General features: G+C 51.4%; 1 protein-coding gene across 3 annotated transcripts; it reads left to right on the top strand.

The window, feature by feature from the left end:
- Positions 1–9: 9 nt before the first annotated feature.
- ANKLE1 (ankyrin repeat and LEM domain containing 1) lies at positions 10–14,087 on the top strand. 3 transcript variants are annotated; one of them, XM_053372473.1, is made up of 9 exons: positions 22–296; positions 1,369–1,543; positions 3,241–3,346; positions 4,251–4,359; positions 5,186–7,963; positions 9,003–9,165; positions 11,340–11,511; positions 12,242–12,371; positions 13,285–14,087. In XM_053372473.1, exons 1-9 carry the CDS (start codon positions 173–175, stop codon positions 13,455–13,457), a joined length of 3,930 nt encoding a protein of 1,309 aa, XP_053228448.1. In that variant the 5' UTR covers positions 22–172; the 3' UTR covers positions 13,458–14,087. The 3 variants fall into 3 exon arrangements, with proteins under 3 accessions (XP_053228451.1, XP_053228448.1, XP_053228450.1); XM_053372475.1 differs by having other exon boundaries at positions 23–296; positions 1,391–1,543; XM_053372476.1 differs by lacking the exon at positions 11,340–11,511 and having other exon boundaries at positions 10–296; positions 13,285–13,389.
- Positions 14,088–14,702: the final 615 nt, after the last annotated feature.

Below are 14,702 nucleotides of genomic sequence, written 5' to 3'. Positions count from 1 at the left end.
TGCTGCCGCGACAGCGGCTGTGAGGGAGCCGCGGCGGGCGCGCGGCCCTCGGCCGGGGCTGCGCGGGCGGTTCTTCGGCTGCGTCTCGAGGCGACCCCGCCGGGCCGAAATCCCGCCGCCGCCGCCCGCGCGGGGATGGAAGTAGCCGCTGCCTCCTGTGGGAAATCTGCGCATGTGCGGGCGGAGTGAGCATGCGCAGACGCGCCTCCTCGGCCGCCCTCTAGTGGCGGAATGGAACCAGGCTCCCTGCCGCTCTCGGTCCGGCTGCGCGAGGCTCTGTCGGGCGGAGAGTGCGAGTAAGCGCATGTGTGAATGCACCTGTTCACGTGTACACGTGAATTTCTCTAGAGGCTTCTCCCTCTTTTCTACGCTTGTTCCCTTTTGGCTTTGCAAAAGCTTTCTTATGTAACATAAACTACCCCTGAAATTATTATTATTATTTTATTTTTATTATTATTATTATTATTATTATTATTATTATTATTAATAATACCACCAGTGCTTTTCTTCTAGGGAAAAACGGTGCCAGAACCCTGGAGAACCCCTAGAAAAAAGCACTGATTATTTTGTTGTTGTTGTCGTTTAGTCGTGTCCGACTCTTCGTGACCCCCTGGACCAGAGCACGCCAGGCACCTCTGTCCTCCACTACCTCCCGCAGTTTGGTCAAACTCATGCTGGTAACCTTGAAAACACTGTCCAACCATCTCGTCCTCCGTTGTCCCCTTCTCCTTGCGCCCTCCATCTTCCCCAACATCAGGGTCTTTTCCAGGGAGTCTTCTCTTCTCATGAGGTGGCCAAAGTCTTGGAGCCTCAGCTTCAGGATCTGTCCTTCCAGTGAGCACTCAGGGCCGATTTCCTTAAGAATGGATAGGTTTGATCTTCTTGCAGTCCATGGGACTCTCAAGAGTCTCCTCCAGCACCATAATTCAAAAGCATCCATTCTTCGGCGATCAGCCTTCTTTATGGTCCAGCTCTCACTTCCATACATCACTACTGGGAAAACCATAGCTTTAACTAGACGGACCTTTGTCGGCAAGGTGATGTCTCTGCTTTTTAAGATGCTGTCTAGATTTGCCATCGCCTTTCTCCCAAGGAGCAGGCGTCTTTTAATTTCGTGGCTGCTGTCACCATCTGCAGTGATCATGGAGCCCAAGAAAGCAAAATCTCTCACTGCCTCCATTTCTTCCCCTTCTATTTGCCAGGAGGTGATGGGACCAGTGGCCATGATCTTCGTTTTCTTGATGTTGAGCTTCAGACCATATTTTGCACTCTCCTCTTTCACTGATTATTACAAAACGTAAATCTCTCCAACTGGTTTTGGGGGCTTCTTGGCTTGCAGATCTTAATTCCTGGAATTTTATCTCTTAGTCGCTGTTTTCTTGCTTCCCAGAATGGTCGAAGCCCTTCTCCAGCAGGGAGCAGACCCCAACTTGGTTCTGCCTGAGGGGATTGCTGGCATCCACCTCGCCGCTGGGATGGAGCAGGAGAGTGGGATCCGGTGCCTTGCCCTCATCCTCCGGTATGGCGGAGACCCCAATATCAGGTATTCTGCAGGGTCCTTCTGCTACATCCATGGAGAAATGAGCTCTGAACCCACCAGCGGCCATCTAGTGTGAGCGAACGTATTTGGCATCAGATTATTTGCATACCCTGTAGCATTTCTCCGGTGAAAATAGGGACATCCTATTTAATAATAATAATAAATAAATTCACTATTTATACCCCACCCATCTAACTGGGTTGCCCCAGGAATTCTGGGCGGCTTCCAACATACAGTGAACGCTCGGGTTGCAAACATGATCCGTGCGGCAGGCACGTTCGCAACCCGCATCTGCGCACATGCGGGTTGCGATTCGGCACTTCTGTGCCATGCGCAAAGCACGATTTAGCGCTTCTGCGCATGCGTGAGCACAGTAACCCGGAAGTAACCCGTTCCGGGTTTTGGCGCGTCCGTATCCCGAAAATGCGCAACGTGAAGCATCTGTAACCCGAGGTATGACTGTATATAATAAGATAAAACTTTAAACTTTACAAAAAAAAAATCCCTATACATGGCTGCCTTCAAATGTCTTCTAAAGATTATATAGTTACTTTTTTCTTTGACATCTGATGGGAGGGCATTCCAGAGGACAGGCGCCATCACCTGGTTCCCTATAACCTCACTTCTCGCAATGAGGGAACCACCAGAAGACCCTCGGAGCTGGACTTCCGTGTCTGGGCTGGGCGATGGGGGTGGAGACGCTCCTTCAGGTATACTGAGCCAAGGCCGTTTAAAAGTCAACACTGACACTTTGAATGGTGCTCAGAAACGTACTGGGAGCTAGTGAAGATCCTTTAGGACCAGTGTTATATGGTCCTGGCGGCCACTCCCAGTCACCAGTCTAGCTGCCGCATTCTGGATAAGTTGCAGTTTCCAGGTCACCTTCAAAGGTAGCCCCACAGAGAGCGAATAGCAGTAGTCCAAGTGGGAGATAACCAGAGCATGCACCACTCTGGCAAGACAATGTGCAGGCAGGTAGGGTCTCAGCCTGCGTACCAGATGGAGCTGGTAGACAGCTGCCCTGGACACAGATTTGACCTGCACATCCAGTGGTCTATAATAACAATAATAATTTATTATTTATACCCCGCCCATCTGGCTGGGTTTCCCCAGCCACTCTGGGCGGCTTCCAACACAATATTAAAATAAAGTAATGCATCAAGCATTAAAAGCTTCCCTAAACAGGGCTGCCTTCAGATGTCTTCTAAAAGTCTGGTAGTTATTGTTCTCTTTGACATCTGGTGGGAGGGTGTTCCACAGGGCGGGCGCCACCACCAAGAAGTCCCTCTGCCTGGTTCCCTGTAACTTGGCTTCTCGCAGTGAGGGAACCTCCAGAAGGCCCTTGGCGCTGGACCTCAATGTCCGGGCAGAACGATGGAGGTGGAGACGCTCCTTCAGGTGTACTGGACAGAGGCCGTTTAGGTCTGACCTCAAGATAATAAAATTTTAACGTCAAGAACCATGCAGATCCAGAGACCTGCTTTACTTTAAAGGGAAAGATCGTAGTTCAGTGACAGAGCATGCACACATCGCATGAATCTCGGGGGCTGAGGGTAAGGAGAGCTGCTGCCAGTGGGTGCTTGGCTGCCCGTCGTTCGCGACAAGACGCCAGGGCAAGAAATCGGGACTCTTGACGCCCTACAGGCCTTGGGCACCTAACGTTGTGCAAGGTGCAATCCCAGGTGTTGCTTGTGATTTAGGTCCGTGGACGGTCTCACCCCCTTGCATGTGGCAGCCGCCTGGGGGTGCTACACGTGCCTAAAGCTCTTGCTGATGGAAGGAGGAGACCCCCACCTGAAAGACCAGGTAGGCCAGAGAGTTCTTGCCATTGTGGGGGGGGGGCGGGGGGGTGACAGGGTTGCAGGGACTTCCTGTTGCTGTTGAGCTGAGACACTGCTTGCTGGTTTCTGGTTGGGCTCTGTGGTAAACGGGATGCTGTCTGGGCCCCCTTTGACCCGATCCAGCAGCTCTTTTTAAGTTCTTCCAGCCATAGGCTAGGACCCTTGTACCTACGGGACCACCTCTCCTGGTATGCCCCGCGGAGGATCTTAAGGTCCACAAATGACAACACCTTGGAGGTCCCAAGTCGCAAGGTGGTTAGATTGGTCTCAACTAGGGCCAGGGCCTTTTCAGTACTGGCCCCGACTTGGTGGAACGCTCTGTCACAAGAGACCAGGGCCCTGCGGGACTTGACATCTTTCCGCAGGGCCTGCAAGACAGAGCTGTTCCGCCTGGCCTTTGGTTTGGACTCAGTCTGACCCTTCTGTTTCCCTCCCCTTATGGTTCTGATTTATGGGCTACTTTTAAAATGAGGCTGCATTTTAAATTGCATCTTAACCTGTATTTTAATTTGTTTGTTGTTGTTTTCTTATTATGTTTTTACTGAAATTTAATTGATGTTAGCCGCCCTGAGCCCGGCTCTGGCCGGGGAGGGCGGCGTATAAATAATAATAATAATTATTATTATTATTATTACAAAGATAGTTAGAGTAGACCCACTGACGTCATGAGAAACCATTCCAGGGAGAACCAAAGCACTGGCGGTTGACGAGTTGAAGCTGCGAAATTCTTTCTTGGTTACCTGTCCCATGTTAATTGGAATAAGGAAAGGCAAGGAAGGGAACTTGGATGGAGAGAACTAGCAAGCCAGATTAGCTCGGGGGAGGGGAAGGCCCAGCTCCCTGGTCCTGTAGCCTCTTCTTTCTCCCAGGACGGGAACACTGCCATCGACCTGGCTTTGGAGGAAGGGAACGAGATGTGCCTCCGTATCTTGCAAGGGTTCCTGGACGAGGCTGCAGAGGAGCAGCGCCACTGGATGAGTAAGTAGGGAGAAGCAATCAAGCTCCCTGCCCCCCAATGCAATGCTATCTTCGTATCCTATCCCCCGATTTTAAACTTTACATTCTCATTTGTTTGCTATACCGTAACTGCGGCCGAAACAGAGCTTAGCAAAAAAATTCGGAAGTGTGAGCATGAGAAAACATGAACCTGTTTAAAATATTTAGTACAGGCTTCCTCAGCCTTGGCCCTCCAGATGTTTTGAGGCTACAATTCCCATCATCCCTGACCACTGGTCCTGCTAGTCAGGGATGATGGGAGTTGTAAGCCAAAAACATCTGGAGGGCCGAGTTTGAGGAAGCCTGATTTAGTAGTTTTTAAGATGAAACCACAGAGCCTCTTGGGCTTGCCGATCAGAAGGTTGGTGGTTCGAATCCCCGCGACAGGGTGAGCTCCTGTTGCTCTGTCCCTGCTCCTGCCAACCTAGCAGTTTGAAAGCACGTCAAAGTGCAAGTAGATAAATAGGTACCACTCTGGCGGGAAGGTAAACAGCGTTTCTGTGCACTCTGGCTTCCATCACGGTGTCCCGTTGCGCCAGAAGCGGTTTAGTCCTGCTGGCCACATGACCCAGAAAGCTGTCTGCGGACAAACGTCGACCTGAAAGTGAGATGAGTGCCGCAACCCCATAGTTGCCTTTGACTGGACTTAACTGTCCAGGGGTCCTCTACCTTTTACACTTATTTTCTGCAATTTTCAAAAATGCTTGAGATGTGTAGCAGGATGCCAGCAACTCCTGTTTCCCTAATTTCAGAGGCTCAAATTAAATAATCCTAGCCTCATTTGTCCCTCTCTTTCTTTTTTATACAGGCTACCGAAGAGAAGAAAGCTTCCTCTCCACCGTGACTGAAGACACCTTGAACCCTGGGCGGTCCTTGAGGCTTTACGACGCTTGCCCCATCGCCTCGGGAGGAAACTTGCGGCCTCCTCCGGATGAGAGCCTTCAGCATGCGAAGCCACCCACCTTCCTTTCTCGCCCTCCAAAGAGCCAAGATAAAACTTGTTCCTTTGAGGACAGGATCGCTTCTTCGTTCCTAACGGAGTGTTCTTTGGCTTCCAGCACTTTGTCCGATCAGGGAGACCTCTGTGCTCAGCCGGCAGCCTCAGCCGGCTTGGGCGGCGTGCTTGGGCAGCCAGCCCCCAGTCCCTTGGCAACACGGGGTTTTCACATCGGAGGACCCGAGCCCCTCAAACCAGATCTTGGCACAACCCAAACTCGTTGTGTCCAGAGCACTACAGCTAAGGGATCCCCTTTGCCTCCAGACAGCGCATTTCCCCCCTCCACTTTAATCGACAGCAAGCTGAGAGCGAGCCTCGAAATACAGAACGCTAACAGATCCTGGGAGATCCCCGGGCCCTCTCCCACCCATGCAGTTGTGTCCGAATGTGAAGCAGATCCCATTGCCAGCATGAAGGATCCAAACACCACCTTCAACCTCTCCCACTATGGCAGCTTTCTAGACCCAGACCTTGTGGTGAGAGCCACAGGCCACGAAGGGCTGGACGTCACCTCGCCTGATCACGCCTACCTGTTCACCCGGGAGAACGCTGCAGCCGTCTCGGACCTGGAAAAGACGGTCGTGGTCAATGCGGAGTTACTGCCGAGTGCCTGTGGTAATCTGGGCGGAGGCGCCGAACGAGCCGAATCATTTAGTCAAAGCTCAAGCAGTGGCCAGTATGCCTCGTGCGACAGCGAATGTTACGCAAGCACTACGGAAGCACTCCGCTGCAGCGAGGCTCAGAACCAGGAGGGAAGGAAGGCCAGCTCGAGCTGTTCCACGTGCATCTCCCACAATACTGGGAGCAACAGTTTAACGTCAGAATTGTCCTTAGGCCCATCTTCTAGAGGACCGGTAAGCAGCTCTGGAGAGCCAGTTGAGGCATTTAGCGAGAGGAATTCTCCTGCTAGGTCTGACCGCCTGAGACATTTGTGTGACAGAATTGGTTGTAAGGGGGCTTCTTCCAACACATGCGCTGCGAGGCAACCTTTGGACCTGTGCAGCTTTGGGAAGGATGAACGGCCCAAGAACGGCGGGCAGTCGGGTTTCTCCCAAACGTCCCAGGTTCTTGCAAAATGCCCTTTGCAGAAGTGGGGGAACCAAGGCACAAAGTCTCCGCCGTTCAGGGAAATGCAGAAGCCAAGGATTTCTGGAGCAGAGAACGAGCATCTTTCAGAAATTTCCTCTCCCATCGTTGGGAGAGTTGGTACCTGGAAACTACAAGGCAAACTAAAAGGAAGTGGTTCGCCTGAAGCTCAGGAGAGGTTGAGTACAGAGGAAAGGAGAGGATTTCACTCCACGAGCACCAAGGATGTAGAGGGGCACTTGTGGACTCCAGAAACGGTGCTCATACAGAAGGCATCTGAAGAGACATCTTCCCTAGAGAATGAGAGCCCTGTCCCTTCCGGTATGGTCTGGGATGCGGCTGAAACAATGGCCGTCCCTCATCAAACTCCTCCAAGCATCAAAGAAGAGCCGGCCGGCTTGCAGGCCAAGCTGAGGTCAATGATGCTGGCGACCAGGGTCTGCCATTCACCGCTGCTCCAGCCCCACCAAAGCCCCCGGCACGTTACACCCCGAACCAAAAGCCGCATGATGGCGTCGGCCACGCACAATGCCAGCTCTTCCTCCTCCCTCTTCGACGAGACCCTGGAGGTGCCACAGCGTCCCAGGCGGACGAGAAACCCCGGAGGGCAGGTTCCGGCCTCCGGCGATAGGCAAGATCGATCCGCTGGCCCAAGGAACAGCGGCCTGCCTGGTGCGGCTGGAGGCAAGAAGGGTGAACTCGATGACACCTTATTAATAGGGGCTGGTCTCAGCAGCTGTGATCCAGGCAGCTGCTCAGGGTCCCTCCCTTCGGGCTGCCCTCTCATCAGCCCGGATACACCAGGAAGTTCTGGGAGAGATGTTTGCAGAGGATGTGACCGTTCTGACACCAAACGTGGCAGCGACCGTGCGACAGATTCAGAGGAAGAGCTTCTCTTGAAGGAGGAGAAGCTGCCACCAGGGAATGGTGCCCAAGAAAGCCTGGATGCTGTGCTGCCTCGGGGTGAACCTGAGCGGCTAAGTGCCAGGCATGGTAGGACCAAGAGGCAGGCCAATCGCTCGCGAGTGAGCTTCAGCCGGCTGCCTGCAAGAGGGCCGCCGCCGCCGCCAACATCCACCTGCCCGTCCGGACGGATGAGTCCCATTGCCCAAGATGTCCAGCTGTCACCCGGTGGCCGGCCCGTGAACCTGAGCGCCACTGAGCCCGTGGAATACCTTTACGAGGATGAAGGGCACGCCCTCGTGGAGCGCCACATCCCTTGCACGGACGACTCCGTGGCCAACACCACCAGCTCCGAAGACACCGTCATCTACGACTGGCGGGCATACACCGGTCAAGCGGCCAGGCCGGCAGATGTGAGCCGCAGCTCTCCACCAGCTGCTTCTGAGCTGAGCCACCTCTCAGACGAAGCGCTAGTCCGGCAGCTTCGAGACTTCGGCGTCAACCCGGGTACTGTAACGGGACTCACCAGGAAAATTTACCTGGAGCTACTTGAGAAGCTGATGAGCGACCCGAAGACCAAGGCCCGGAAGGGCTCTGCAGGTGAGTGGCTGCTTTGCCTGGGGGTAGGGGAGGGCCTCAGCCCATTGATGGAGGCCTTCTTTGCATGCAGAAGGTCCCGGGTTCAACCCCTCCGGGGCATAGCTGTCAACGTTTCCCTTTTTTTAAGGGAAATTCCCTTATTCCGAATAGGATTCCTTGCAAGAAAAGGGGAAAGTTGACAGCTATGCTCCAGGGTCATCTCCAGAAAGGCCATCCCGTGTGCTTCTTTGCCTTTAACTGACATGTCTTTAAAGTTGGGGGGGAGTGGTTTACATATCTCCTTTGCTGATTCTAATTTGCAGGCTAGGGGGCTTAGAGCTCCTGTTAAAAATAATAATAGTCATACACGAATCCCCACCACCACACACACTTACACCTGTTCCGATCTAGGGCTGGGCGATACCTGGTTTCCAACATCGCAATATATCACCAGCTAAACATCATGAAACGTTGATACAGTGGTACCTTTGGTTGCAAACAGGATCCATTCCGGAGCCCCATTCGCAACATGAGCAGAACGCAACCTGCGTCTGCGCGGGTCACGATTCGCTGTTTCTCTGCATGCACATGACGTCATTTTGAGCATCTGCACATGCGTGAGCGGCGAAACCTGGAAGTAACCTTTTCCGGTACTTCCGGTTCACCGCGTGACACAACCTGAAAAGATTTAACCCGAGGTATGACTGTATATCACAACATCTGACATAAGAATGGAGCTGTGTAGAGGCACGAGCTGGCTTCACAGTTTTCCCCACATTGTGATTTGTGCATAACACACACACACACACGATTCGTTATATATTGCCAGGTCCAAAATTATGAAACCGATATCACAATGTGGACTTCAAACCAGTTCAGGATGATATATCAATCAGCCCTATTCTGCTCGTGCACGAGATAACAAAGTCTCTCTCCTGTGATCATATATTGAGATAATATTCCACCCTTCTTTCCTTGTTACGTGTCGTGTGCCACCATGTGTTAACAAACTTCTCTGTTTTGGTGGCGGTGGCGTTGTCTGTTCTTCACTTGCCTCCAGGCTACAGCCCGGAATTGTCTTCTGCCCTGGACACTTACCAGATCCCAGATGGCCAGGAGGACGAGATGGCTTTGTCCAGGCAGTTCGACCAGCCGGACAAGAGCCGCAAGTGGAGGGAGGGTCTTCTCAAGTCCAGCTTCAACTACCTGCTCCTGGATCCCAGGTGTGGAAGCTTTTCCCCGACTCTGCTGTCTCAGCTGCCCCTGGGGGGAAAGGAGGCAATTCCTGCCTTTTCAGACTCAGCTGAGTGTTGGGTGAAGACTGAGGGTATAGTTTGACAGTATGCCGTCTTTTCCACGGAACAGAACCCTCAGGGAGTTGTCAGGCCTCTCTGGCCATGCAAGGAAAGGGCTTGGAGACCCTCTCTCCTTGCCTCTGCTCCACAGCCTCACAGCCCCATCTGATCACCAGTTCAAACGGAGAAGAGCTTGTCAGCTGGTAGAGCACAAATCTCTCAACCTCAGGGTTGTGGCTTTGAGCATTGCAGGGGTTGGACTAGATCAGGGTTTCTCAAACTTGGGTCCCCACCTGTTTTCGGACTACAACTCCCATCATCCCTAGCTAGCAGGACCAGTGGCCAGCGATGATGGGAATTGTAGTAGTAATAATAATGAATTTTTATTTATACCCCGCCCTTCAAAAACCGGGCTCAGGGCAGCTAACAACAAATTTAAAACACTTTAAAACACTTAATTATAAAAGCAGGATAAAATACGGTATAAAAACATGAATAACAATAAAAATCAAAAATCAATTAGATAATCCCCGGGGATAGCTGGCTGAGTTGGTCCTACTTAGGCCAGTGAGGAGGCCAGGGGAGAATTAGCTGTGGGGTCTCAGAGCGGGTGATCTTCATAACATGGGAGGGGGAGGGAAGAGAAGGGAATAAAAGATCAGGCTGAATTCAAATTAAAGGCCAGGTGGAATAGCTCTGTCTTACAGGCCCGACGGAAGGAGGTTAAATCCTGAGAAGGAGGTCTCATCCTCAGAAAACAGCTGAGGACCCAAGTTTGGGAAACGCTGGACTTAGGTGACCCTCATGGTCCCTTTCAAATCTGCGGTTCTACGATTCTATGACCCAGGGGTGGGAAAGCTCAAGCCCAGATGTCCAAGGGCCAAATTCTCCCCAGGCCACACAGAACATCCTTGCCAGCCCTGCTTTGCCCGGTGTTTTGGCCTGGCAGGGATGCACCCTTGGAACTCTGATCACGCCACTAGGTTACCTGGATGGAAGTAACATTTTCATCCATCTCTCCACCTGCTTTTGCCTCCGTCCCTGCACGTCGCCTCTGGATGGGAATGCAGCCCTCGAGCTGAGGGACAGGGTTCCTGATCCCCGATCTAGGGGGTTGCATTTTGTGAGTGCATGTGTCTCACAGAGACTATATTGTGCCTCCTAATATCCCCCTAAGAACATAAGAAGAGCCTGCCTGTTTCCCCAGTGGCCGGCCAGATGCCTCCAAGGGAACGCGACAGGCAGGGCACGATCGCAAGGGCCGTCACCCCTCCTGCCGTTTCCAGGAGCTGGTGCTCAGAAACATGGCCACCGTCGACGATGTTGGCCATCATGGCTGGCAGCCGTTGTCAGCCTCCCTGCTCCTCCACGAATTTGTCCAGTCGCCTCTTAAAGCCCTCCAGGTTATATATAATAATAATAATTTATTATTTATACCCCGCCCATCTGGCTGAGTTTCCCCAGCCACTCTGGGCGGCTCCCAATCGAGTGTTAAAAACAATACAGCATTAAATTTTTAAAACTTCCCTAAACAGGGCTGCCTTCAGATGTCTTTTAAAAATAAGATAGCTGCTGATTTCCTTGACATCTGATGGGAGGGCGTTCCACGGGTTCCACTACTGAGAAGGCCCTCTGTCTGGTTCCCTGTAACCTCACTTCTAGCAATGGATCTCAGTGTCCGGGCAGAACGATGGGGGTGGAGACGCTCCTTCAGGTATACTGGACCGAGGCCATTTAGGGCTTTAAAGGTCAGCACCAACACTTTGAATTGTGCTTGGAAACGTACTGGGAGCCAATGCAGATCTCTCGGGACCGGTGTTATGTGGTCCCGGCGGCCGCCCCCAGTCACCAGTCTAGCTGCCGCATTCTGGACTAATTGCAGTTTCCGGGTCACCTTCAAAGGTAGCCCCACGTAGAGCGTGTTGCAGTAGTCCAAGCGGGAGATAACTAGAGCATGCACCACTGGCAAGACAGTCCGCGGGCAGGTAGGGTCTCAGCCTGCGTCCCAGGTGGAGCTGGTAGACAGCCGGTTGCTGGCCCATCGCTGCCTCCCGTGGCGGCGAGTTCCGCTGGTTAACTGCCCTTCTGCCTGTGCCCGACAGGGTGACCCAGAACCTGCCCTTCCGCAGCCAGTACATCAGCCGGGCCGAGTGTTTCCGGACATTCATCAGCGCCATCTTCTACGTGGGCAAGGGGAAGCGCTCCCGGCCATACTGCCACCTCTACGAAGCCTTGACGCACTACCAGCAGAGCCGGAGGAAGCAAGGCAGACAGGTGCAGGCAGAGCAAAGCCCAGGGTGGTCCCTTTACCTCTACCTAAGCTGATAAATAATGCTAGTGGAATCACAGTAAGGGCCACCCTGCTTGCTGTTATACAGTCTGCCCTGAGAGTATTGCATGAGTTGGCTGTTGAGTGGAGAGTTGGATATTTGCGGTCTTTTCTTTTTTGTAGCACCTCTGGCAATGGCGGATTTCCTCTGATCGGGAGAAAGTTTAAAAATTTATTTAGAGAAATATTGTAAAATTAATGAGTGTTAGAAAAATGTTGGAATGAAACTATACGGCTTTAGTAGAAATGTTATAAGGAGTTATGTACAAATAAGTGTTAGGGTTTTTTATGGTAAGATAAGGTTAAAATAAATTAAGACATTTAAACGACAGAAAATAGTGAAAGATGGAAAGGATTTGCTGAAATAATTAATAACTAGAATACAAAAAAGGGAGGTGTGAGGAGGTCGATGAAACAAGTTAATGAAAGATAAAGATATGGAAATATTGGATGTGTTTTTAATTGTTTTTGTTTTTGCTTTGATATATTGTGTGCTTTGTTCTTTTTTTTATATGTATTGATTTGTATTGTTTAATTTTTTCCCCTCTCTTTTTCTTACTTTTTTCTGTAATCTTAAACTTTCAATAAATATCATTTAAAAAAAGAAAGAAAGAAACAGACCTGAAAGCAAAGACTTGTTTTCTGCCGCTAACCAGCTCCCTTCCTTTCCTCCAGGCCTGCTCCAAAGTCCAGCATATCCTGGAAATCTGGGCCAGCGGTCAGGGGGTCATCTCCATGCATTGCTTCCAGAACGTCATTCCGGTGGAAGCCTACACCAGGGAAGCCTGCATGGTGGATGCCATCGGTAAGGCGCATGCCAGAGGGGGCTAAGGCTGAAGGGCAGGCTCCATCCCAGGATAGCTCAGTCGGTAGAGCGTGAGCCTCTTAATTTCAGGGTCATGGGTTTGATCCCCACATTGGGGGTGTGCCCTTTTAAAATGGGGAAGGGGGGATTATTGTGATGGTGTTGTTGTTATAATAACACTCTGGAGGTCCCAGGTCACAAGGTGGTTAGACTGCTCTCAACTAGGGCCAGGGCCTTTTCAGCACTGGCCCCGACTTGGTGGAACGCTCTGTCCCAAGAGACCAGGGCCCTGCAGGACTTGACATCTTTCCGCAGGGCCTGCAAGACAGAGCTGTTCTGCCTGGCCTTTGGTTTGGACTCAGTCTGAGCCTTATGTTTCTCTCCCCTTATGGTCTTGATCTATGGGCTACTTTTAAAACGAGGCTGCATTTTAAATTGCATTTTAACCTGCATTTTAAATTGTATCCCCCATTATGTTTATTTTACTGGTGTTAGCCGCCCTGAGCCCGGCTCTGCCCAGGGAAGGCGGGGTATAAAAATAATAATAATAATAATAATAATAATAATAATAATAATAATAATAATACTTTATTATTATTATTATTATTTATCGTTGTTTTTATTTTGATTATGCATTTTGTATTTTATGTTGTGATTTTGCATCTTGTGAACCGCCCTGAGACCTGTGGGTATAGGGCAGTTTAATTACTAAATAAATAAATAAGAAAGAGAGAGAGGATAGCTCATAGCTCCATAGGGTCAAGCAGCACTTCCTGGAAACCCTGCCCCCCCCCAGTCCTAATTCAGACATCCGCCTCGGGGAGGGGGCGGGGATACCGTGGTCAGTGGTATCGAAAGACACTGGGAGATCTAGGGAAATCAACCGGCTCACGCTCCCCCTGTCTTCTTCCAGGGCTGAAGATGCTGACCAATCAGAAGAAAGGGAATTACTACGGCATCGTGGCAGGCTGGCCTATGAGGCGGAGGCGCTGCCTGGGCACCCACCTCCTTCACAGAGCCATGCAGATCTTCCTGGCAGAGGGGGAGCGGCAGCTGCGCCCCGCGGACATCCGCACAGGCCAGTGACAGCTGCCTGGCTCGCGAGGCGCGGCCAGCCCCCAACCACATGGACCAGACACGATACCCATGGCCTGGTCAAGGCGGTCATCACATTATGCCCGAGGTCTTGGGCTAGGACAGGCTTCCTCAACCTCAGCCCTCCAGATGTTTTTGGCCTACAACTCCCATGATCCCTAGCTAGCAGGACCAGTGGTCAGGGATGATGGGAATTGTAGTTTCAAAACATCTGGAGGGCCGAGGTTGAGGATGCCTGGGCTAGGACTTGCCTTGTTGGCTCCCCGCCCCCCTCCGGCTCGGCTTGGAGTTGCGAGTTCGTGGGGAATGCGGAACTCCCTGCCACTGGATTCCCCAATGTCTCAACAGGAGAGAAGGACCAGTGTTGGACAAGCTTGAATTCGCTCTTGATGCACATTGACAGAACTGAATGTTCATCTCTCTCTTTAAACAGAGTCTCCTGTACCCTTCTCAGAAACACGTATATATGTAGCTGTCAGACATGTGCTTTTACTGTTTTTAATTCTGTAATTTATGCTTTTATACTTTTTTTATATGTAGCTTTCTCATTCAGTCCTCCTCTTCCTTCGGATCATGTAGAGTTGGTGAAAAATTAAATGTTTTTCTAGGATCGGGCAGAAACGCGTGGCCTCCTGTCCTCTTTCCTCACCCCCACCCCACTCCTCCTGCCCCTGGTGAGCGATGTGGCTTCCGGCTTCTGCTCTCGCAGCTCTTTTCAGAAGGGAGGAGGAGAACCTAAGAGTTGAAACGGGCCACTGTGAGGACATCCATTCCACCCTGGCACACACACACACCCCTGCTTTAATGCAGGACCTGCAGTTTATGGCTGCCCATCTTTTGCCCAACCACCACCTCTGAGCACGCAGACCTCAAAGCAGCATCAGGACCATGGAAAGCCTGGTCCCAAAAAGAGCTGGCTTCATAACAAATTTTTAAAATGATTAATTTTTTTTTAAAGTTCAGGAATAACCTTGAGGTGTGGATGAGCTCTTCCTTGATTTCTCCAAGCTGCACAGCCATCTGCACAGCCTAGATTTCCTTCCTCCAGTGGCGGGGTGGACTAGTTGACCCTCAGGAGTCCCTTTGCCAACTATGGTTTCCTCCTTCTTTCACTTGGAAGGGGCAAATTTCTAGTCTTGTGATGGCCTGGGATTCGGACTCGGATGTTGAACCTGAGGGATCCCAGCCTGCACAGGATTCCCCACCTCCAGAACCAGCTGAGCCGGGGCTGGGTCC

The sequence above is a fragment of the Podarcis raffonei genome, chromosome 18, assembly GCF_027172205.1.
Source record: "Podarcis raffonei isolate rPodRaf1 chromosome 18, rPodRaf1.pri, whole genome shotgun sequence".
NCBI classification, from domain to species: Eukaryota; Metazoa; Chordata; class Lepidosauria; order Squamata; family Lacertidae; genus Podarcis; species Podarcis raffonei.
Note: the sequence above shows the minus strand (reverse complement) of the source record. Positions and strands in the feature narration are given on the sequence as shown.

Excerpts from the sequence above, each read along its gene's own strand:
- ANKLE1 (XM_053372473.1), top strand. The coding sequence starts at position 173 with ATGTGCGGGCGGAGTGAGCATGCGCAGACGCGCCTCCTCGGCCGCCCT. Across the intron at positions 1,544-3,240 it reads GGCGGAGACCCCAATATCAG|GTCCGTGGACGGTCTCACCC; the intron begins GTATTCTGCAGG and ends CTTGTGATTTAG. Across the intron at positions 11,512-12,241 it reads GGAGGAAGCAAGGCAGACAG|GCCTGCTCCAAAGTCCAGCA; the intron begins GTGCAGGCAGAG and ends CCTTTCCTCCAG.